The sequence below is a fragment of the Arachis ipaensis genome, chromosome B3 (assembly GCF_059453495.1).
Source record: "Arachis ipaensis isolate K30076 ecotype BB chromosome B3, ASM5945349v1, whole genome shotgun sequence".
NCBI classification, from domain to species: Eukaryota; Viridiplantae; Streptophyta; class Magnoliopsida; order Fabales; family Fabaceae; genus Arachis; species Arachis ipaensis.
This window is the reverse complement of record NC_142438.1, coordinates 6,979,364-7,003,108: the sequence shown is the minus strand read 5'-3', so window position 1 is coordinate 7,003,108 and position 23,745 is coordinate 6,979,364. Positions and strand designations below refer to the sequence as shown.

General features: G+C 32.8%; 3 protein-coding genes across 4 annotated transcripts; 2 read left to right on the top strand and 1 right to left on the bottom strand.

The window, feature by feature from the left end:
- The first annotated feature begins 82 nt into the window (after positions 1-82).
- On the top strand, positions 83-5,689 carry LOC107617036 (uncharacterized). The gene is made up of 5 exons (XM_088506604.1): positions 83-1,597; positions 1,922-3,426; positions 3,634-4,561; positions 4,641-4,727; positions 4,829-5,689. The coding sequence occupies exons 1-5, from the start codon at positions 83-85 to the stop codon at positions 5,687-5,689; spliced, it is 4,896 nt and encodes a 1,631-aa protein (XP_088362730.1).
- Positions 5,690-7,402: 1,713 nt separating this feature from the next.
- On the top strand, positions 7,403-9,980 carry LOC107628911 (polyol transporter 5). The gene is made up of 3 exons (XM_016331543.3): positions 7,403-7,740; positions 7,987-8,333; positions 8,646-9,980. The coding sequence occupies exons 1-3, from the start codon at positions 7,593-7,595 to the stop codon at positions 9,699-9,701; spliced, it is 1,551 nt and encodes a 516-aa protein (XP_016187029.1). The 5' UTR covers positions 7,403-7,592; the 3' UTR covers positions 9,702-9,980.
- A 5,245-nt stretch (positions 9,981-15,225) lies between these two features.
- LOC107628912 (polyol transporter 5) lies at positions 15,226-18,823 on the bottom strand. Of its 2 annotated transcripts, none has more exons than XM_016331544.3 (3): positions 18,280-18,823; positions 17,473-17,819; positions 15,226-16,461 (listed from the first exon to the last, which is right to left on the bottom strand). In XM_016331544.3, the coding sequence occupies exons 1-3, from the start codon at positions 18,428-18,430 to the stop codon at positions 15,376-15,378; spliced, it is 1,584 nt and encodes a 527-aa protein (XP_016187030.1). In that variant the 5' UTR covers positions 18,431-18,823; the 3' UTR covers positions 15,226-15,375. The 2 variants fall into 2 exon arrangements, with proteins under 2 accessions (XP_016187030.1, XP_088364519.1); XM_088508393.1 differs by having other exon boundaries at positions 17,473-17,847; positions 17,960-18,550.
- Between the last annotated feature and the right edge of the window lie 4,922 nt (positions 18,824-23,745).

The window sequence follows — 23,745 nt, the reverse complement described above, 5'->3', positions numbered from 1 at the left end:
ACTTAGTGGAATAAACTAACTAAAAAAAATAAGACTGAAAAACCCTAGCAGAGAAAGAGTACGTACTCCGTACTCAAGGAGAATGAGAGAAGGAGAGAGCGGGGGCGAACGGTTGAGGGTGAAACACAGTGAGGAAGATGGCCATGCCATCGGAAGAGATAAGGGAGAGAGTGTGGGTGGGTGTGTATCCGGTGTTAAGGAGGGTTCTTTTCGAGAGGGGTTAGAAAAGCCATCCAAGGTCTCTTTTAGAGATAAAGTCATTGGTGCAGAAAAGTCTAAGGCCTTTGCATTAGTAGGGTCTTTATCTGGGGATGATATCGCGACGGTGACAGGTAAGCAGGGTGATTCTCGTCCACCAAGTGTCAATTTTACCAAGGAGGCAAAGAGTTGTCTAGCTGAACCTTATAAGGAAGCCATCGTGATCAAGGTGCTGGATAAGCATTATGGCTACACGGCTCTCATGCATAAGCTTCGGATAGTATGGCGCATCAAAGGAGGGTTTGATTTGTTGGATGTGGGATTTGGATATTTTTTGGTTAAATTTGATATTGCTGCGGATCGTGAGAAAGTCATTCTTGGTGGCCCGTGGTTGATAGACGGTCACTATGTTGCAGTAAATCCATGGGATGTGGATTTTAGGCCATGCGAAAAATCCTTTGGATCAACGCTGGTATGGATTCGAGTCTCGGGACTTCCAATTTGGTGCTACCAGGAACAAGCAATGCTGCGAATTGCTTCTGCAATAGGGATTCCGGTGAAAGTAGATTTGGCTACTAAGCTTGTAGAAAGAGGAAAATATGCCCGAGCTTGTGTTCAAATTAATCTTGAGTTGCCTGTAATCAAACATATTATAGTGGAGGGTGTGACTTATGAAGTGGAGTACGAGAGTTTACCGTTGATTTGTGCTACTTGTGCACGATATGGGCATGATAAATCGTTGTGCATGGAGAAGGAGTCCTTGGAAGGAAACGGAAATTCCTTTGGTGATGAAAAAAATAATGAAGCCCCGACACTAGTGCCACACAACAATCATGAGATTCAACAAGAGGCTGAATCAGAAGCTCGTGATTTGGGTGAGAATCCTCGTAATTTGGGTGAGAAATTAGGAGTTGTTAAAGGGAAGGATGTGGTTACGAAATCATTGGCTCCTCACGTGCCTGATGGTCATGTTAATGAGGCATGCATGGATGATGGAGAGGGCTGGCAACAAGTGCTCCGTAAGGGAAAATTCACAATGGGCCAGTCATCAGGTTTGAAGGACCAAGATGGAAAGCAGCACAAGTTTGGTTCGAGAAGGATTCCAAGACCCAATTTTCATGGTGATGGAGGTAAATCAATTGGCATTAGGATGGGGAAGCGAGAAAAACATGAAATTGCGCCATCTCCATCACGCAGAACTCCTGCACGTCGTGGAATTTCTCTACGGAAGCGTCCTCGGCCTTCCTCCTTGCAGAACTCGCCAGTTGATAAAAATGGTGGCACAATGGAGGAAACCTTAGTAGATGGAAGCATGGCAGGTGCAGTGTCAGGAGGTTCGAAGGTGGCAATTATTGAGGATCAGAGTGTGCCAGTACCGCAGGACAAACCACCTATTGAGGTTGGTGATTCTGTTTAGAGTTTTATGTTCTTATTTATTCTGTCCCTATTATCTATGGATAGTTTAAATATGATTGTTTGGAATATTAGGGGTGCTTCTAATAAGTTAGCCCGTGTGCATTGCAAGGAACTTGTTAGGAAATTTAGACCTGTTTTCTTTATTGTGGTTGAAACTCACTCCCCTTTTCAGCATTTAAAATTATTCTGGGAAAGATTGGGGTATTACTCTGTTGGTATAGTAGAAGCAGAGGGGCATAAGGGAGGTATTTGGTTTCTATCCTCTATGAAGGGTGTTTGTTGTAAGTTCATTGATGCTTTTGATCAGGGTGTTACTGTTGAGGTTCACTTTGATAATTTAATTTGGAGGTGTAGTGGTATTTATGGCAGTCCTCAATTTAATAAAAGGGTTCTCCTTTTGGATTATCTTGTTGCACAATCCATGGTTTTTCAAGGACCTTGGATTGTTCTTGGTGATTTTAATGAAGTCAAATTTTCTCATGAATCTAAGGGCTGTCAGTTTTCTCATCAAAGAGCAGACATGTTTGCTACTTCATTAGGGGATAGTGGTTTGTTTGATTTGAAGACTATTGGGAGGCAATTTTCTTGGTACAAGAGGGTGAAAAATTATGTTGACGTGGCAAAAAAGCTTGATCGAGTCTGTATAAATAATAGTTGGTTATCTATCTTTCCAGAGGCTTATGCAGAAGTTTTAAATAGGCTTCAGTCTGATCATTGCCCTATTCTGGTGCGTTGTAAAGGTCGTGCTCATCCTAAAGGGAATCGACCTTTTCGATTTGTTGCTGCTTGGGCTACTCATCCTGGGTATAGGGTTATTGTGAACCAGTCATGGTGGTCTGGTAATAGAGGAATTCATGGCAAGCTTTTGGAAGTACAGAAGAATTCACTAGAGTTTAACTCGAAGGTATTTGGTAACATTTTTGTTAAGAAATGTGAATTAGAGCAGCAGATTAATTATTTACAAAAGCGTTTGGAAGTGGTGGATAGTATTTATTTGCGTCAGAAAGAGCGACAGTTGCTTGATGATTATAATAATACTCTAGTGCAAGAAGAGCTCCTATGGTTCCAAAAGTCCAGAGAGCAGTGGGTAAGGTTCGGGGATAGGAATACAAGATTCTTTCATATTCAAACTCTTGCGCGAAGGAAGCATAATAAGATTCATGGCCTTTTTCTCAAGGATGGAGTGTGGGAAACTGATCCAGAGGTTCTGAGTCAAGAAGCAGAGTCTTTCTATAAAAGCTTATTCTGTCATTTGGATGATGTTGATTTGGGTTGCCTTGGTGATGTGCCTCTTCCTTCTCTAAATGAGGAAGCTTGCAATAACCTTACGGCACCAGTTACTATGGAGGAAGTCAAAGCAGCGGTTTTTCACATGAACTCTTTTAAAGCTCCGGGTCCTGATGGGTTTCAAGCTTTCTTCTTCAAAGAATATTGGGAGATCATTGGTCTTGATGTTTGGAAGATGGTTAAGCAGACATTCTCCGGTGTTCCTCTTGATCCGAGAATGTTGGAGACTTTACTAGTTCTCATTCCAAAGGTTGAATCACCGGTATCTATGAAAGATTTCAGGCCGATTAGTCTCTGCAATGTAGTTTACAAGATCATCACGAAGGTCCTTGTTAATAGGCTTCGTCCTCATCTTGCGGAGATTGTTGGCCCGCTTCAAGGAAGATTTATTCCGGGACGAGGAACTCCTGACAACATCATTATTGCCCAAAAAGTCCTCCACTTTATGAAGAAGACTAAATCAAAGAAAGGCACACTGGCATTTAAGATTGATCTGGAGAAAGCTTATGACAGAGTTGACTGGAGGTTTTTAGCTCATACCCTTAAAAGCTTTGGTTTTCCTATTCCTACACTTAATTTGATTATGAATGGTGTCACTGCTTCTTCCTTATCTATTCTTTGGAATGGGAGTCGTCTGAATGGCTTTACTCCTAGCCGAGGTCTTAGACAAGGAGACCCTATGTCACCCTATCTTTTTGTGTTGTGTATAGAGCGATTGGCATGCTTTATTAGTCATCAGGTTGATTTGGGCTTGTGGAAACCGGTTGCTATTTCTAGAGGAGGACCAAGAATATCCCACTTAATGTTTGCGGATGACTTGCTTCTATTCTATAAAGCTACAAAGAGACAAGTGCAAAATGTGATGTTGGTTTTAGAGACTTTTTGCAAAGCATCTGGGATGAAGATTAATGTGGAGAAGTCTAAAGCGCTTTGCTCCAAGAATGTCTCTGCAACAAGGAAAGAGGTTTTCACTGGGGTATCCTCTATCAGATTTGTCCAGGACTTGGGCAAGTATCTTGGAGTTACCCTTAGCCATTCTAGGGTGACTCGTTCAGCTTTCAATGGTGTCCTGGATAAGATTCGGAGTAGGCTAGCAAGCTGGAAAGGAAGTTTACTCAATCGGGCTGGTAGACTTTGCTTGGTTAATTCTGTTGTCGCTGCTATTCCCACGTACCAGATGCAGGTCTCTATTTTTCCCAAAGGAATCATTAGTAAATTGGAGTCTATAATGAGGAATTTTCTTTGGAAAGGACAAGTTGATGGAAGAGGATTGAATCTTGTTAGTTGGAAGGTACTGGTTACTCCAAAAAAATATGGAGGTTTAGGGATTAGAGATCCTTATTGTGTAAATATTGCTCTTCTTGGGAAGCTAGTTTGGACTTTCTTCCAGCAGCCAAACAAGCTATGGGTCCAATTGTTGGATGCCAAATACCGATCATCTCTATATGACTGTTTTAGTTATCCTAAGAACAAGGACTCTCCCATTTGGAGGTGTCTTTGCAAGGCTTGGGAAGTGTTGAAGGATGGGTTTGCTTGGTGTATTGGAGATTTGAACCAGAATTTTTGGTTTTCTAGCTGGAGGAAAGAAGGACGGTTATCTAATGAGATCGATTATGTTCACATTTCTGATTCGAATCTCCGAATTCAGGATATTTGGTCGGTTGGTAGGTGGCATTTGGATACTCTTTATTCTCCTTTATCTCAAAATCTGAAAGATAATATTCTTTCTTACAATCCAGATGAACAAGCAGGTCCGGAAGTGGGTTGGTATTGGAGTGGGTCTGCTGCCAAAGTCTATAACTCTCGCAATGGTTACTTGTGGTTGTGTAAGCAGCTGTTTGGTTGGGAGGAGCGGGAGAATTGGCTTTGGCTTTGGCGCCAGCTTGTTCTGGAAAAGCATAAAATTTTGGCTTGGTTGTGTCTTAAGGAGGCTTTTCCTACTGCAAGTTTTCGCTTTAGAAGAGGGATGTCGTCGTCGGATAAGTGTCCAAGATGTCTTTCTAGCCAGAAATCGGTTTTACATTGTATTCAGGATTGTCCCAAAGCTCAGCTTGTCTGGCATAGGTTGGATATTTCTTGTCATCCTTTGGATTTGAAGAACTGGTTCTTGTATCATAGCAGAGAGCATCCGTTCAAGTTCTTTTCGGGACTTTGGTGGATATGGCGAGCAAGGAATAATGACATCTTTAATCCCGATGAAACTTGGCCTCCGGAAAAAGTGATTTGTCTGGCATTAACTTCAGAAAAGGAGCTTAGGAATATCTTTGAATTACAACGTATGTCCCTTCCCTCTGCTCTAAATGGTTTTTGGAATCCCCCATCCATTGGTACTTTTAAGATTAATTGTGATGCTAGTTATTTTGGTTCGGGTGATAGTGTTGGTTTTGCTTGTGTTATTAGAGATTGTAATGGGAGCTGGCAAAGGGGGTGTTTGGGAATGATTGAGAGTAATAGTATTCTTCAAGGAGAATTGTTTGCTATTTGGAGAGGATATCTCTTAGCTTGGGATGTGGGTCAACGAGATGTTATTTGTGAGACGGATTGTGTGGAAGCATTTAATCTTGTTACTCAAGATGGTTTTGGGTTTATTGATCCACTGGTGCTCAAAATAAGAGATATCATGCATTGGAATTGGCGGGTTGACTTTCGTTTGATTATGAGAGATGCAAACACGGTGACAGATATTATGGCAAAGATGGCGATGAAGTTACAACTTTCGCATGTGGAGCTTCTTTCACCTTGGCAGGAGTTTAAGAGTAGTCTTAAACAGGACTGTCCCTCTATTTAGACAGTTCCTTGTTTTGTTTGTTTTATTTTTCTTTGTTTAATTTATTTCAGTCACCAAAAAACTAACTAAAATATAGAACTATAGTTATTTATAGCATCTATATATGCATATGCACATAAAACACAAAGATGCATCACATGATCCTATCCTTTGCTTCGCAGGATCCACAAATTAAAATCCTCAGCATCATTACGTATTCACATGCTACATTAAACAATTAAAGTTTCAGCTTGAAGCTTTCTAGTGCAGCATCTATTGCTGCTCTTTTCTGGGTATACAAATTTTGTTTCGATTGTCGCAGTAACAAAATCTTGATACGCATTGTTTAGATAATCAACTAAATCCTTCATTATTTTTCAGTAACTCTATGATCTGTGAAGAATACACAATCCAATCCTCATCACTTCTACACGACGGTTCATGAGTCTTCTTTTCTTCTTTTTTTTTTTTTCTTTGTTATTTTTGGCCATATTTACATTGGGCGAGGAATACGAAAGCCCAAAACACACATTCTTTCGCACTTTGGGCCCATTTCTATTTAACTGCCATTCACTTAGGCCCATTATTAGAAATTTTGGAATATTTTTTGTCAACACTGCCGGTCAAAATAATGACAAGAAAAGTAGCATTAGTCAAAGCTGCTTCCATTATTGTGGTAACAGGTGAGTTTAACTTTATCCTAGTTGCCAGTGTCCAGTGACACAAATAATAATATTAATATTATTTTTTTATTGTCTTCAAATATATAAAGGGTCCAATAGAGCAATTTCTAGCATGAATATATATAAAAGGCGATGCAGATTGCATATGCTTATTAATTGTTGTTATGGTGGTGGGGATACATGTGTTTTGGAAGTGGCTTGATTAGTGTGAGCCACAAGATTGGTAACATGCAGAATTCTATCTCCACAATCATATGGGGTTATGAAGAAAGAGAAGTGTGGAAATTAGGCACTCTGAAAATGACGTTTTTGAGAGAGAGTTGGACACTTTACTACTACTATTAAAAATACTATTTGAATATATGTATCAATTAAATTTATTTTTATGATATATTTTATATTAATAATTAATTGAGTAAAGTATCGTTTTTGTCTTCAATGTTTGGGGTAAGTCCTATTTGTGTCCCTAACGTTTAAATCGTCCTATTTATATTCCTAACGTTTATAAAAGTGATTCAATGTTATCTTATTATCAATTACACTAACAAATCAGATTATATTTTTCAATTATTCTCACTTTGATATATTCATTCTCAATTAGGTCTCACTTGTATGTGTTCGATTTTAATATTATACCCACTATTTGTGTTTAGATTCAATTATATTCCTAGAAAAGTGAATTATGTAAATGTTGTAGGAATTAGTTTCAACTTTTGATGAGCTATTTTTCGGAGTGGATCATCGATTCTATCCCATACATTTGTATTCTAACTTAACATTAAATCACTTTTACAAATGTTAGAGATACAAATAGGACGATTTAAATGTTATGGACACAAATAGAATTTATCCTAAACATTAGAGACAAAAACGATACTTTACTCTAATTAATTTTAGTACATATTTATCATACATGTGAGTGTGTGACTTCCACTACTCGGGAGGATTGCTCCTACCTAGGAACACCACATGATGACATCATCATCATCTCATTTTTTGCATTACCATAAGCTAACTCGTCTAATAGGAATATTCACATTTTAATTATTACTACCTTAAACTTACGTCTATTCAAAAAACTAAAACATCTGCATCATTATTACTTTATAGCAAGTATCCACCACCACTCCTTCCTCTCTTCTCTATTATCATGATAATTAATCATTAATATAGCAATATAAAGTACCTCACATGCTCATTATTCACAACTAATACATACACTTTCATAGCAGTGAAGACAGATGATGAATATGGGAAAAGAAGAAGTTGAAGCAGAGAGCAAGAACAGGAGCCTTGAGGATTTCGATCCACAAAAGAAGCCTAAGCGAAACAACTATGCTTTTGCTTGTGCCACTTTGGTTTCCATGACTACCATCTTGCTTGGTTACGGTAAGTACCACTAATTACCTACAACATCATCACACATGCACACATATAAGTATATAATTAATTAACCCCGTTATTAGTTCACCATAGCTTCAATATCTTATCCTTTCATTTTTCGCTTAGTTTCTAGAGAAAATGAAAACATGTCTTGTTGAAGGAAAAAGACAAAAACAAATACTATTTTTTAATAATAAAAAAATGAATGAGTGTTAATTAATTAATTAATTACATGTTGTTTATGTTGCATAGACATTGGGGTTATGAGTGGAGCAGCAATGTACATACAAAGAGACTTGAAGATATCAGATGTGAAAATTGAGATTCTGCTGGGAATCATAAACTTGTATTCTCTAGTAGGGTCATGCCTCTCGGGAAGAACCTCCGACTTGATTGGTCGTCGTTACACCATAGCGCTTGCCGGCGCAATCTTATTCGCCGGAGCCATATTGATGGGCTTCTCTCCCAACTATGCATTCCTTATGTTTGGCCGTTTTATTGCTGGTATTGGCATCGGCTACGGCGCCGTCGTTGCTTCCGTCTACATCGCCGAAATCTCCCCTGCTTCCTCCCGTGGATTCCTCACCTCATTCCCTGAGGTTGCTTTTCTTCTCCTACTCTATCATTTTAAAGACTTATATCAAATTAATTTCTTTTTAAGGAACTTTTTTAACATTGAAACACATATTCCCTGTAAATGTGCGTAGCTTCGACAAATTATTTGAATATACTGAACTTTGTTTTATTATATTTAATGAATTGTTGTAGGTAAGTGTCACTATCAGAGACATAATTAAGTTTAGACAAGATATTTCAGTCTTTTGTTTTAGTAAATACTTTATTAACATGAATCAATTTTTTTAATTAAAAAGTATTGCCCATACTCTCAAAAAAGTCTCATGTACATGCAGGTATTCATAAACGGAGGGATATTACTGGGATACATTTCAAACTTTGCATTCTCAAAGATGAAACTCCAAGTCGGTTGGAGAATGATGCTCGGAATCGGAGCTATACCTGCTATGGTTCTAGCTATTGGAGTCTTAGCTGTACCAGAGTCACCAAGGTGGCTCGTCATGAAGGGTCGCCTGGGCGAAGCAACAAAAGTGCTAAACAAAACCTCCGACACAAAAGAAGAAGCACAACAACGCTTATCAGACATCAAAAGAGCCGCGGGAATCGCACAAGACTGCAACGACGACGTCGTTCAGGTCGCAAAGCAGAACATCGGCCAGGGTGTATGGAAGGAGCTTTTCCTCTACCCTACACCCGCGGTTCGCCACATTCTAATCGCAGCCCTTGGTCTACACTTCTTCCAACAATCTTCTGGCATCGACGCCGTTGTTTTGTACAGCCCGCGAATATTCGAGAAGGCTGGGATCAACAGCGACACGGAGACACTACTTGCAACTGTGGCCGTTGGGTTTGTTAAGACGGTTTTCATTTTGGTTGCCACGTTTACTTTGGACCGCGTGGGGAGGCGTCCCCTGTTACTCTGCAGTATCGGCGGAATGATGCTCTCGCTTCTCACGCTCGCTACCAGCCTCACGATCATTGATCACTCGGATCACAAGGTGACCTGGGCCGTTGGATTGAGCCTTGCCACTGTGTTGTCTTTTGTGGCCACGTTCTCGATTGGTGCGGGGCCCATGTGGTCGGTTTATTGCTCTGAGATCTTTCCGTTGAGGCTGAGGGCGCAGGGTACGGCTGCGGGCGTTGTGGTAAATAGGGTCACGAGTGGGGTTGTCACAATGACGTTTTTGTCCCTCTCCAAGGCCATTACTATTGGGGGCGCGTTTTTCCTCTTTTCGGGGATTGCCATGCTTGGCTGGATATTCTTCTATACCATGCTCCCTGAAACGAGGGGCAAGACCCTTGAGGAAATGCAAGGGTCTTTTGGTAAATTCTGGGAAAAACCCAATTCCACGGAGGTTGATGGTGGTAACGCCCAAGTTCAGCTAGGATAATATAATGTGGATATTATCGTTACGAAAATAAAATAATGTGGATTATTACAGCAGCTAAGTTTTGTCTCTATTTAGGTATCATATGCTTCGATTATTACTGTGGTGGCAGGCTAGCAGGTCAAGTTGCAATTGGCAATGAATTCAAATATAGCAGCTTAGTTGCTCGTGACACATTAATTGATATGGACTCATATATATATTTATATGATGCTAGCATACATTAATTGATATGGACTCATATATACATTTATATGATGCTAGCATGCAAGGTGTTCGCAATTCTTTCTGAATTTCGTTTACCCTTGAAACTTATCCCTCCACAATTCTATATTTATGAAGCGAGACAAATATTTAGTAGTTTTGGATGGAAAAACTAAAAAGTGAAGGGAATTAAATGAAGATACATGATAACTAAGTTGATCAAGTTTAGATTAAGCGAAGATACATATCGATACATGTGACATAACTTCTGTTTCAGAGTCATTACTAATTAATTTCCTATTCTTTCTACTAAAATTAAAATACTAAAAGTGTTAGTCTCTTTAACGTTTTTCTCAAAATTATTTCCTACGCAAGTCTCTAATGTTTAGCATATAGGGGACTACATAACTAGCCCCTCATAACTTTGAGATGCATTAACGTTAGACAGCGATATTCTTTTGTTTTTTTACAGCAAGGACAAATATGACCCAACCAGAGATCTTTGGTAAAGATTTTCATCCAGCGATTTGAGGTAGCCTGATGTAATTAGATAGATGATATGAGTATGTATGACTTGATAGGGAAACTGCAGCAGTGTACTAATTAAACAACCATAACAAAATAAGAATTAATACAGAATTTACACTATATATATGTACGTGGTTGTTTTCGTTTGTTGCTTCATATATATATAGTATTTTTCTATCTCATATTCTCATTGTCCTTTTTTTATCTTTATTTTGTAATAAATATATCTTAATAAGTACAAATTTGTTTGATATAATTAAACACAATAACAGTATGACATATTCCCTCTATCGTGTTAAGAATCTTATAATGATGCGTCTTAGACTTATTTGTCATGCAATTATTTCTCGATAAAGAGTAGTAGACTGAAATTTGGTAGTGTTTGGTAGAGAGACAGAGACGAAAAAATTGAGATCGAGAGACAGAGACTAAGAGACAGGAATTAAAATAAATCTCAGTATTCTGTTTAGTGCAAAATGGGAAATAGGAATTGAAACAAGAATGAAACTCTAATTTAATTTGCACAAAGGGTAAAATTAGAATTAATTAATTGAAATGAAAGTATTTTAGGTATAAAATGTTATTAAAGTTTCAGTCTCTATCTCTAAAAATTTCAGTCCCCTGTGTCCCTACTTTTTGGAAGTACTAAAATACTGAAATTTTAGAGACAAAGACTGAAATTTTAGTACCAGTCTCTGAACTAACAAATACGATACTGAGTATCAGTCTCTCAGTCTCTGTCTCAGTACCTCAAAACAAACGCTACTAAAAAGAAATAAATAATATTCAAGTTAAGGAAACTAGTGAAGTGTACAACATTAATGATCCAGCTCTGCAAACTTGATTATTTATGGTATACAGGGGTGTTAGGGGAAAAAAAGTTAAAACTGTACGAAATTATAAAATAATTTAGTAAAAAATTAAGAAAAATGTGAGGATCAATATTTTTTTTATCAATATTAACTAATATTTTATATCATTTATATAACTAATATTTTATTTAATTATATCTATTTTATTAAATAATCATTTATGATATTAATATAAAAAATAATTATATTTGATGATGTAGCACTATGTAATTAAATATACATATAAAACTGTTTTACATTAAAAATACATCAAAATTAAGTTTTTAAAATTTAATATAAAAAAATATTTTTATCAACTAAATATTAACAAAAAAATAATAAAATTTATTGATTATATAATAATATCGTTAAAAGTTAACCTAAAATCACAATTTTTTATAGAGAAAAACTGAACTTTGATGTCCACCGGGCTATGATGGCCAAACCTGGATGATAGACACATGTGGATCGTGAATTTACACAAATGCTTACAAATTCCTCATCTCTTCTCATGTTTGATTGATGACTCTTAAGAAAAATTTTGCATAAACAATCTTAAAAATAACTTAATTAATGAGGATTTTGAATTCAGTAAATGAGTCTGGTGTGGAGCTATATATGCACAAATACAACATATTAAGATCCTAACACTTACTAATGAGAGATTTTTGTAGGGTTATACTAGGTAATTAATAATATTTTTGAACAATATGAATAATTACCAATCAAATTAAAATATACTATATTTTCAAATTACCCACCTAAATCTTAATATTAGAATAATCATCCGTACACCTAGTGAAATGAACAACATCCAATATATTCATTATTCATATTATTTAATATTTTCATTGTCTACCTATATTTTTTCATTTTTGTATTAGAAAAAGAAAATTAATAATTTATGACACATTTATCCATTCTGGTAACTTATATAGTCTTTTCTGCAACGTAGATATAAATATATGTGAGCTTGTTAAACTTAATTTTCTGCAACATAGATATTTTTTGCCGGTATATATATATATATATATATATATATATATATATATATATATATATTTCTGCGTGAAAATGAACTCTGAGGTATAGCTCGTTTGGCTGACGCTTGAATTGACTTTTTTTTTGAAGTAAAGAGTGTGGAACGTTGTCTTCTCGTGAGGAGGCGGCGTTGGATACCTGCAAAGGGACTCCAACGCTCAAGTAAGTATGAGTGTGAGAGAGTTCAAAATAGGAATCAGAATGAATTGCGTACCTTTAGATTAGCAACTCGTTAGCATTTATAGTGGGTTGTTCGAATGGTTTGTTATCTGAATTAGGTTTGTTATTAATTCGTATCCTTGTTGCAGGTTTGACGGGGTTTATGCTGGTCTGTCTGGATTTATTGGGATAGTGATAATCTTGAGTGAAGTGGTTATTCTAGAGAAGTTATCTCTGCCAGCTATACTAGATTCTGAGATTGTTGTTGTTGTGGGCCAGGTTTTTGGTAACGGATCATGTATATATATACATTTCAATTCTCAAGACAAATGGCACATGCCTGGTTTCCCACCACATCGATCGCCTTGATCCATGCTTAGTGATATTTGCAAATTATTTAGGAACCTTAGTTTCATTATCATCTTGATACCCTACAACTATAACTTATGGGGCATCTTTGTTTTTCAATAGCGGTGGAAAATTTTGATGCTAATCAGCCTCTCACAACTGGCACCTGTGAGAGACAATGCAGGTCTTTTTTGCTTGAGCTTATTAGGAAAGTAAAGGTCCATTTCATGATTAATGGTTTATGGTTGATTTGTGTCTAAACTAAACATGTGATGGATTAATTTGATGAAGCCGGACGATATATATGAGTGGATTATTATTATATGCATTAATCTTATAGTCCACATATAGTTGGCAAAGATATTTTAACATGTCATGATGGCATTGTTTAAAATAAGGATTCTGTATTATGGTAACAAATCAATAATAAAAACCAATTTTTAGGTTAAGTTTAATTTTAATTGATTGAAGGGGTAAAAAATTTTACATAATCATTTATTTCAATTTATGCGTGTCAAATGATTTTTTAATTATTTTATTAAAATTTTAAAAATTAATTATTTTTGTTGATATGACAATTATATAATTATTTATGTAAAACTCTTTTATACTAATAATAATATATAAAATTTAGTTATTTTATAAGTTTTGGTTGAATACCATGTGTTCTTGTGTGATGAGTCTTGTTAAATGTATAACTCTTCCGTTCAAGTTTAAGTTTGTTAAAAGAAAAAGTATAGGTAACAAACAAGATTTTTGAACAATGTGTAAACAATAGAAATTAATAGGATTAAAAGAGTAAATTTAATTAATAGCATTAAATTAGAGTATAGTTGGTAGTTGTTCATGATTAGGAGATTGACCCTAGCTATCATTACTCAATAGTAGCTTACGTTAAATGATTTCTTTTTGTTAATTGTGAATATTACTATATCTTCATGGTATTTCAAAATCATCTAATAAGTTCTCAATATCACTCCTCCCGTCACTGTGTATTTTTTATGTGCATTCACAGTTGGGTTTTGCTGGTCACAAGTTTCAAGGCCTTAAATAACATATATCTTGTATGTCGGCAAGTTATTAATTAATTTGCATTTTGCATGAGAACCCAAATTAAAATATCCCTCGATTCTTTGACGTGAGATATACTACTTGATATGCATGCGTTGAATATATTAGTCTACCACTTGCTATATATATATTATTGTTGTCGTGTATAAATAAATAAGAGAAATGTTAGGTAAATAAATTATTTTTTATAATTAAATTTAATTAAATTTTTTTATTTTTTTAATTAAAATTTTTAATTAGTAATCTTTAAATTATTAGATTAATTTAATTTAACTTAATTATTAATATAATTTGATCATCTAGTATTATCGAATAAATAAATACAATAACGTCACTCTCTTAGGCTTCTAGTTCAATCCATAGAAAAGTTATTGCAAAATTATTCGCCACAAAAAGAAAAATGAAATATGCAAGGCTGAAATTTCCATTGATATTGAGAGGTAGGTTGGAAGGAAACGGTTCTTACTTAATTAACTTATTAGAAAAACTTTAACTCATAAATACGCTGTTTTAAATCATGATCACGAAGAACCAATAATGGTCTAAAAATAATTATTTATGTACAGTTATTTTTATGTAAAATTATTAATTAAAAATTATTAAATAATTTAATATATTTGACTAAATTATTATAAGATAATCTCAATTAATAATTTTATACAAAAATAATTATATATAAAAACAATTATATATAAAATTTCATCTTATCCAAAACTTATACTTCATAAAGAAATATAATTGACTCTTAAGAAATACAACTAAAAAACTAATTAAATAATTATTAAATAAAATTTACTTTTAATATATTATTCGTATAAAATAAATTTATACATAAATTTAATTACAATTATTTAAAAAATAAATATAATTATACGATTATATAAAATATTTTATATTATCAACACATCAAAATTAAATTTTATTAAATAAAACATAAAGTGAACCCGAGGTCAATGTTATTAAGATGCTTGTAATATTATCAAATTCAATCAAATCCACAAGACAACAAGGGCAAGTGGACCACTCTTAATAAGACCCTCGAAAGATTCCTGAACACAACAAATAACAAGAAAGCAGGGAAAAAGTAATTACAACCAAACAAAATAATAATATTGCATCCACTGTCCAAATCTATCAAATTTCTACGTTTAGCCCTCCATCCTCATAGGAACTTTTTCCACTTTGTGGATTAACTAAATAAATAACCACTTGCTAATTAAGTGTCATCCAATCTTCAATAATTTTAATCAACTTTGTAATCGATAACTCTCCTAATTGGAGATCTATTTCTAATTGCATATAAGAAACGTGTGGGGAAGTAAAAATAATTAAAAAGCACCATTTTTTTAAATTTTCTTTTTGATTACATTACATACACACACACTTGCTCGTTGCACATTTGAAAGGTCACTCCTACCCTAAAGAACATAAATATAATTTATATATAAACCCTTAATAATACACATTTTTCCCCTCTAAGATTGGACATTATTGGTTGTTGTTCCTAGCTGGACTTGTCCCTTATTACCATTGTCAACTCCCTTAGTACCAGCAGGGTTAGCCCTGAATTGACCAAAAGACCCTTCCATGTCCTCAAGAGTCTTACCTCTTGTTTCAGGTAGCATGGTATAGAAGAATATCCACCCAACAGTGGCAATTCCACCGAAAAGGAAGAATGCACCACCAATAGAAATTGCCTTGGACAGGGACAAAAAGGTCATTGAAATAACCCCACTGGTGACTCTATTCACCACAACACCCATAGCCGCGCCCTGCGCCCTCAACCTCAACGGAAAAATCTCAGAGCTATAAACCCACGTGATGGGACCCGCACCGATCGAAAACGTGGCCACGTAGGACAAAACCGTTGCAATACTCAATCCAACGGCCCACATAAGCTTCTTATCGGAGTGAGTAATAATCGTAAGGCTAATACCGAGCGTGAAAACAGAGAGTATCATACCGCCCACACTGGATAGTAACAGTGGACGCCTACCCACACGATCCAACATAAACGTGGCAACCAAGATGAACAGAGTCTTAACAAATCCAACGGCCACGGTTGCAAGAAGCTTATCGGTGTCGCTAGTGATCCCAGCCTTCTCGAATATTCTAGGGCTATACAAAACGACGGCGTCTATGCCGGACGCTTGTTGGAAGAAGTGTATGCCGAGTGCAGCGATTAGGATGTGACGAACTGCGGGTGTAGGGTAGAGGAAAAGCTCCTTCCATACACCCTCGCCGGTGTTCTGCTTTGCGACCTGAACGACGTCGTCGTTACAGTGTTCTGGAATACCGGCGGCTTTTTTAATGTCTGAGAGGCGTTCTTGAGCTTCTTCTTTTGTGTCGGAAGTTTTGTTTAGCACTTTTCTTGCATCGCCAAGGCGGCCCCTCATTACGAGCCACCTTGGTGATTCTGGCATAGCTAACACTCCTACTGCTAGGATCACTGAAGGAACAGCTCCGATTCCGAGCATCATTCTCCAACCGAGTTGAAGTTTCATTTTTGAGAATGCGTAGTTTGATATGTATCCTAGTAATATTCCTCCATTGATGAACACCTGCATGTAAACGTAATAATAAGATAATATAATCACATTTAATTGATTGATTAATTTTTGTTTTATTTTATTTGTTTACTTAAAAGTACTACCATTCTTTGGTAACTGATGATGTCTATGAGTCAGAGCTGACCTAATACGCTAAATTTCGTGTTTACATGCATGTGGATTGTGAGTACCAATCAATTCTCACTCTCCATGTTCATCTTAATATTTTTATTTAATTTAGGTTAAGCACCAGATTTGTCCCGTTCAAAAATAGTGAAAACATATCCAAACTTAACAACTTGTAAATTAAGATAATGACGATTGCTTATATTTATCTGAAGATGAAATACTACAACATTTTACTGCTTAGTCCAATTTTTATTTTTTGTCACACTTAAAAATTTTGATCTAAAATCTCTTATGATCATGGTTTTTGGTCATGGTCTAAAACAAAATTTTTTATCATGCTTTATTTTAAATTCATGATCATAACTATTATGGTAAAAATTTTAAAAGATAATTTATTTTATAAATTTATTTTAATTTTAGGTCACACTTTTATGTTTAAAAATTGAGACTTAAAAGTGTCTAATATTACGATTTTAAAAAAAATATAAAAACATTATATATATATTCTATAAAAATAATTAATTTACAAATTAATTTTTTATAAAAAAGTTGTAAAAACAAGTTAATTTTGTTACGTGTATATTTTTTTTATAATAAATACAGTTTTAATTTGATATTAGTATTTTTTAATAATTAAATATGTATTCTCTTTGTTTTATTAATTAAAAAATAATTAATTAAAAAAAAACTATATTTTTATATATGTTTTAAAAACAGTCGGCGTATAAATAGTGTTTTTTGAAAATATAATAAGACGAAGAGAGAATCTAAAGAGCACAATAAAATTACCTACACATATAGAGTGCACATGCATGTATTTGATTTTCCAGCTCAGCATCTCAATTTTTAATAGATGGATAATAATAAAGAAAATGAATTCCATATTGAACGTACCTCAGGGAAGGAGGTGAGGAATCCACGGGAGGAAGCAGGGGAGACTTCGGCGGTGTAAACGGGAGCAATCATGAGGGCGTATCCGATGCCAATGCCGGCAACGAATCGCCCGAACATGAGGAACGAGTAGTTGGGAGAGAATCCCATCAAAATCGCTCCGGCGAAGAAGATAGCGCCGGCGAGCACTATTGTGTACCGGCGTCCGATCCAGTCGGAGGTTCTTCCGGCCAAACATGACCCTATCAAGGAATACAGATTGATAATTCCCAATAAAATTTCAATTTGGACGTCAGAAACTTTAAGGTCCCTTTTTATGTAGATTGCTGCTCCACTCATCACACCAATATCTGCAACCATAACATAATATTAATTACACTAAAACCAAAAATTAAGATTTTAGCATATATATATATATATATATATATATATATATATATATATATATATATATATATATATATATATATATATATATTATATTCTTTACCTTTTTCAAAATTTTGAATAACTGGATAATACAAATCTTTTTTTTTTCAATTTCACTAATTTTAAATAATTTTTTCAGCTAGCATATGTGTGGTACAGTATTTAGTTTTATTCTTTCCTTGGAATAAACGATTTTTTTTTTTATTATTTTTCTCTTGAAACAATGAAGAAGAAAGGACAAGAGAAACAAAGTGTAACCAGGCCTAGTTTTCTTCAATTCGTTGTAACAAGATGCAGGGGATAGGAAGACAAATAAGCTCAAAAGTGAAATAACAAGTAAGATTAGAAGGCAGGTAGGAAATGAAAGCGGTGAGTGCTGACCATAGCCAAGTAAGATTGAAGTCATGGAAGCCAAAATGGCACAAGCAAAAGCATATTTGTTCCTTTTAGGTTTCTTCTTGTGAGGATCGAAATCCGCAAGGTGGTTAGTGTTGTTGTTAGTTGCAGCTTCAACTGCTTTGGCCTCAGTCATTTTGACTAATTATTGCTTGCTATAGAGAAGAAGGAACGAAGAAAGAAAGATGGATGAGAAGTGTGTGTGTGTTAATGGTACATGTGTATGATTAATAATTAAAGTGGCATGTGATGATGCAGGTTTGTGAGGATGGTCTAACTGCTTGCTTATATAGACATCACCCCCTTGGACCATGGACTTATGGACTCACACACATTACTCATTTACTCTCTCTCTATGTACAGCCTCACAATCTTCTCTCTCTTTCGTCAACGTCTTTTTCACTCTGCCTAATTTTCACACTTCTCTTTTCAATTTTTTTTTAATTATTATTATTATTTAAAATCCCTCTACTTATTGAAACTATGCAAATTGAAGTGGATCTCACCTTACAACATATTTTTCTTATTTGTTATTTGTTTTTGTTAGGATGAATTTTTGAGGTATACTTCGTCTCTTACGTCGGACATCAAAAAATAATGGATGGATATATGTAAAAGATATTTAGTAAATATTTAAGAGGTATATAATAATTTTATGAATATAAAATATTAGACATGAAATTAAACTTATTATATTTGTGTGTGTCTGAGACTAGATATAAAAAAAAAATTTATAAACATAAAATTGATTAATGGAATTCATGTTATGACCGTTTGGTAATTAAAATAGAAATGATGGTCATTAAATCAATAATAAAAGTGTCGGTTATAAACAAAAAATGAATAATAATTAATACCAAATTATGACTCATAATGCACAATAAAAATCAAATTATAAAGTGACATATCACTATTTATTAGTGTATATTAATATATTAGGCTGCGTTTGTTTTTTGAGAGAAGACAGGACATGACACTAAGACATAGACAATAGGACAGAGACACTAAAAATTATTTTTTGTGTATTGTGTTTGGATAAGATGGACAATACACTAATGTAATGTTCTGTATTATGTTTGGATAGACATGGACAAAACTAAGATATTATGCAAAATGACTAAAATAGTTATGTGATTCTAAATTTTTTACATCAAGTACAAATTAATTTAATAAAAAATAAGAGTATATAGGAGTACAGAAAAGTACAAGAAGAATTGGTCTATGAACCAATAAGATAAATAAAGTAACAAAATTAAGAATAAATAAAGTAACATAAAATAGAAAAGTGAATTAAGTCTCCATTAATACAGCATGCCATAGAGAAGAGAATAAACGATAAAAAAGAATAAATTAATTATCTAATAAGAAGTTCTAAAAAAAAAGAGTATCTGAAAAAAAAGAACGCAGAAAAAAAATTACGATATAAAAAAGAAGTTAAAATTAGAAAAAATAAGGAGAGATAATAGTAGAATAATAAAAAATATCTATAGATAGAAAAAGAAAAAATTTTGATAAAAAGTCTGTGTCCACTCTTTAAAATTTCGTATCCATTATTGTCTTTCATAAAAAAATAAACACAAAAATATAAAATAATATCCTAAAAACACATTTTAATTATTAATTATCCATGTCTCTGTATCCTATCTCTAAAAATAAACGCTACTTATAGATTAATATTTCATTTAAAAATTTATCATTAACAAATAAACTATTGCACAAAGCGAAATGCAAAACTCCATACTTGCAATGAGCTAACCACTAAAAACAAATACTACTATGATAGCTACAGTACAGTTAACCTATATTTTCATATCTCAATAATAATAATAATAATGAAATTAATAATGTATTTATATTATTAATTAATTGATAAATGCTTTATCTCCATAGAGAAACATGGCAGCCGGAGAGAGAATGACTTACATTAAATCAATGGTAAAACAAATAACTACAGTTGTTTTCATTGATCTGCGTGTATATCTGAAAAATGGTTTACCAGTCTGGAGAGAGTTTCATTACGGACTTAATTGTATTAAAGATTCAAATTGACTGAATAAGACGGAAAAACACTTTCATTGTAAAAATTCCAGTTTCATTTTGCTGTCATCAATTTGATTATATACGTCGGCTAATCAACTTTTAACTGCCATTCATTTTTGGAATCAAGGAAGCTAATATAATGAGTCGGAACAATAAATAATGATGATTATCTTTTACATGAAAATAATAATTAAAAATGTAAATATCTTAACTATAATTATATATGTAAATATCTTAACTATTATTTTCATATAAAAAATATATTCATGTGAGTAGGTATTATTTAAGATAATACCAACTAACATTAATAGTCACAAAAAAAAAAAAAAAAAATTAATTAAAACATACCGATTATCATCTTTACCTGAATCTGCCACATATGGGTGGGTGGGTGCATGGAAGCAGAAATTAAAGTGGGCAATTTGATGAATTTTGTTATTTTTAGTGAAAGGACAATCCATACATTATAAATATTATTATTATATAATTACCTATCTGTTACTACTTAATAATGTGTTATTGCTTCTTTACCTAGCTAGCTACATATAAACTTTTTATTCGAAAATGGAAAAGATATTGCAGTGCTATTCATTTTTTTACCTCTCATTTTTCAAGTGCTAGGGTTAATTATCTTACCAACAAACACCATTTAATTATGACTAGACGATTATCGCGAGGTATTAAGAATGTTATCTAATAACTGTATTATTTAAGACTATCATTTTCTCATTAAAATTGTTGATTTGATATACAAATTAATGTAGTGCACAAGCTAAGAACTTGAAAGCTCTTAAGAATTTTAATTATCGATCATTTGTTGTTTGAAATAAAGGGCATAATTTATAATACTCAACTCTTTGATGTTAAGACTGTTTCAACAGAAACAAACTTAAATTAAAAAAATGAATAAATAACTAATTTTTAATTAGTTAATATTAGTTATTTTTATTACAAAAATATCTTTTAACTTATTTTTTGAAAGATTTGGGATTACGATTTAGAGTTTAAAATTATAATTTAGATTTTAAGATTTAGAATTTATTATACAAAAATAATTTTAAAATATTAACTGAAATTACCTAACAAAATTAATTTTCTAAAATTAAAAAATATATATACACTAAAATACTGTAGTTAATATTCATGTATTTTGTGAAATATGCCATAATCATCCCTATTACAAATATTATAATAAAAGAAATGCTCATGTAATCTTACCTATATGACTCAAGAGATTTTAGTATAATTTATGCTAAAATATTACTATATATCCATTTGTATTGATTTCATATTGTATTGTTCTCTATCATTCATTAATTATTGTAATAATTAATAAATGCTAAATAAAGTAAGTTATGACTATTTTTGGTTGATTTTTTTTAGTTACTAAATATTTTCGTTATATTAAATAAACAAAAATATTTGGTAACAAAAAAAATCAGCCAAAAACAACCAGAACTTACCTTATTTAGTATTCATTAATTGTTGCGAAAATTAATTAATGCTAAATAAAATATTACCCAAAAAAAGGGGAAAAGATTTGTTGCGATCCAAGACATTAATAAGTCAACAAAGTGAGTGAATTTGGATGGAAACAAATTGGCATGGGAGCTTGTTTCAGATAATTTACTTTCTCAAGTTGTTCTAAATAGTAGCTTATTAATATTTAAATTTATTTCCATTTATTTAGGTCAAGGGTCAAGTTTTGAAGTTCAACAATGACGGGCTGATGATATCTTTGATTGAGGGCCCCCTCAAACCTTCAAAAGTCTTTTTGTGGGACACCAATTACCTTTTAACCATTATTTCCAACTTGCAATTTTCCTTCTATTCAATGTCTTCAATTATTGAATAATGTATTTTATTCAACTTTTTCATATATTCCTGACCTAAAGAGGAAAATTTTTTAATTAAAAAAATATTCAATAAATACAAAAGATGAAAAGATCAGTCCTCATCACATATTTGTATATGTGTATAAATATTATTTTGTATATTTTTTTAACAATATAATAATTATTAAAATAATTAAATATTTTTGTAGCGGTATATATAATTAAATATTCTCATGAATACTAAATATATATTTTTATACTGTAGTTAATTCGTGGCTAATTTTTTATTCAATAAATATGGTTAATTAATAAAATAATTATTATTAAAATTTATTTTATAAAATTATTCTAACGCATGAAAACAATAACCAGATGGACATGAAAACAGAGTTTATTTTAAAGATTAACAAAAAAAATTATTATATAAATAAATTTTAATTTTAATATACTAATTAAATATTTTACAAAAGTTATTTAATTAATTTTTTATAATTATTTATATAATTAATATAAAAAATAGTGAGATATTATTATTTAAATAATATTATATAATTAAATACACATATAAAATTATTTTCTAATAACAGTACATTAAAATTAAATGTATAAATTAAACTATGCGTGGTTTGACTATTGAAATTGAGTACGTAGTCATTGACTCAGTGAGTCAGTGTGTGTTACATTATTTGAGTAATTGAGTCTACTATAATTTATATAGCACAACGCTAACTTAAACGGCAGTAAAAGAAGCTGACATAATCTTCAATGATTTTGTGGTCACATACTCACATGGGAAGTCATCTAAGTCTAAGTGAGTAACACCATCAGAACTTGGAAGAACGATCCACAATATAAAAAAATATAATACATAAGGAATTCATAGATATTCAGATAAGTTATGTTGAATAACAGTTCTCCTATTTCTCGGTAAGCTAGCAAAGTTATTCTTCAAAATTTATGTTCAATACGTTTATATTATTCAATTGATGAGTCAAATAGTGTTGTAACTTGTAAGAGTTCAATAATAATAAAACAATCAAATTGAAAGAAGTAATATGAAACTAGCGTATATATTTGCAACACTACTTTATACACCGCCGCATTTAAATGCTATCTACTCAATGACCAAATACATTTTCAAACATGTAATAAGTTGTGGGTACGATTTTTCAAATATATGAAGTTATTAGGGATGGCGAATAGCATATAGATGGGAGATGTTTTTATTTATTATTTTTTGAAACTGTTTTTTTTTTATAATAAATAAAATAAAATAAAAAACAAAACAAGTCAAGCTTGGTAAAGGTTAATTATTTCGGTATCAATTGACTCAATTCCATATACAAGAATAATGAGACACGGATAAATACATAAACACACATATATAAATTTTTGTTGAAAGAAGAGCCGCCATTATTCAGTAAAATATTTATTATCTCATTAATTATTTAATTTACACATCATTTACCAGCTCTTTTCGAAAGCCTAGCAAATTAAAACAATCACATGAAACATTGTTTATCTATAGTTTATGCGTATGGATATACAGCTGCTGAATTTAGGCCAAATCAATTAC

What these genes read in the sequence shown, in the direction of transcription:
- LOC107617036 (XM_088506604.1), top strand. Translation starts at nt 83, where the DNA reads ATGAGAGAAGGAGAGAGCGGGGGCGAACGGTTGAGGGTGAAACACAGT. An exon ending in AGGACAAACCACCTATTGAG is followed by an intron (nt 1,598 to 1,921) that starts GTTGGTGATTCT and finishes GCTTTTGATCAG; the next exon opens with GGTGTTACTGTTGAGGTTCA. An exon ending in CAATGGTTACTTGTGGTTGT is followed by an intron (nt 4,728 to 4,828) that starts GTAAGCAGCTGT and finishes TTGTGTCTTAAG; the next exon opens with GAGGCTTTTCCTACTGCAAG.
- LOC107628911 (XM_016331543.3), top strand. Translation starts at nt 7,593, where the DNA reads ATGATGAATATGGGAAAAGAAGAAGTTGAAGCAGAGAGCAAGAACAGG. An exon ending in TACCATCTTGCTTGGTTACG is followed by an intron (nt 7,741 to 7,986) that starts GTAAGTACCACT and finishes TATGTTGCATAG; the next exon opens with ACATTGGGGTTATGAGTGGA. An exon ending in TCCTCACCTCATTCCCTGAG is followed by an intron (nt 8,334 to 8,645) that starts GTTGCTTTTCTT and finishes ATGTACATGCAG; the next exon opens with GTATTCATAAACGGAGGGAT.
- LOC107628912 (XM_016331544.3), bottom strand. Translation starts at nt 18,430, where the DNA reads ATGACTGAGGCCAAAGCAGTTGAAGCTGCAACTAACAACAACACTAAC. An exon ending in TTCAATCTTACTTGGCTATG is followed by an intron (nt 17,820 to 18,279) that starts GTCAGCACTCAC and finishes TTATGGTTGCAG; the next exon opens with ATATTGGTGTGATGAGTGGA. An exon ending in TCCTCACCTCCTTCCCTGAG is followed by an intron (nt 16,462 to 17,472) that starts GTACGTTCAATA and finishes GTTTACATGCAG; the next exon opens with GTGTTCATCAATGGAGGAAT.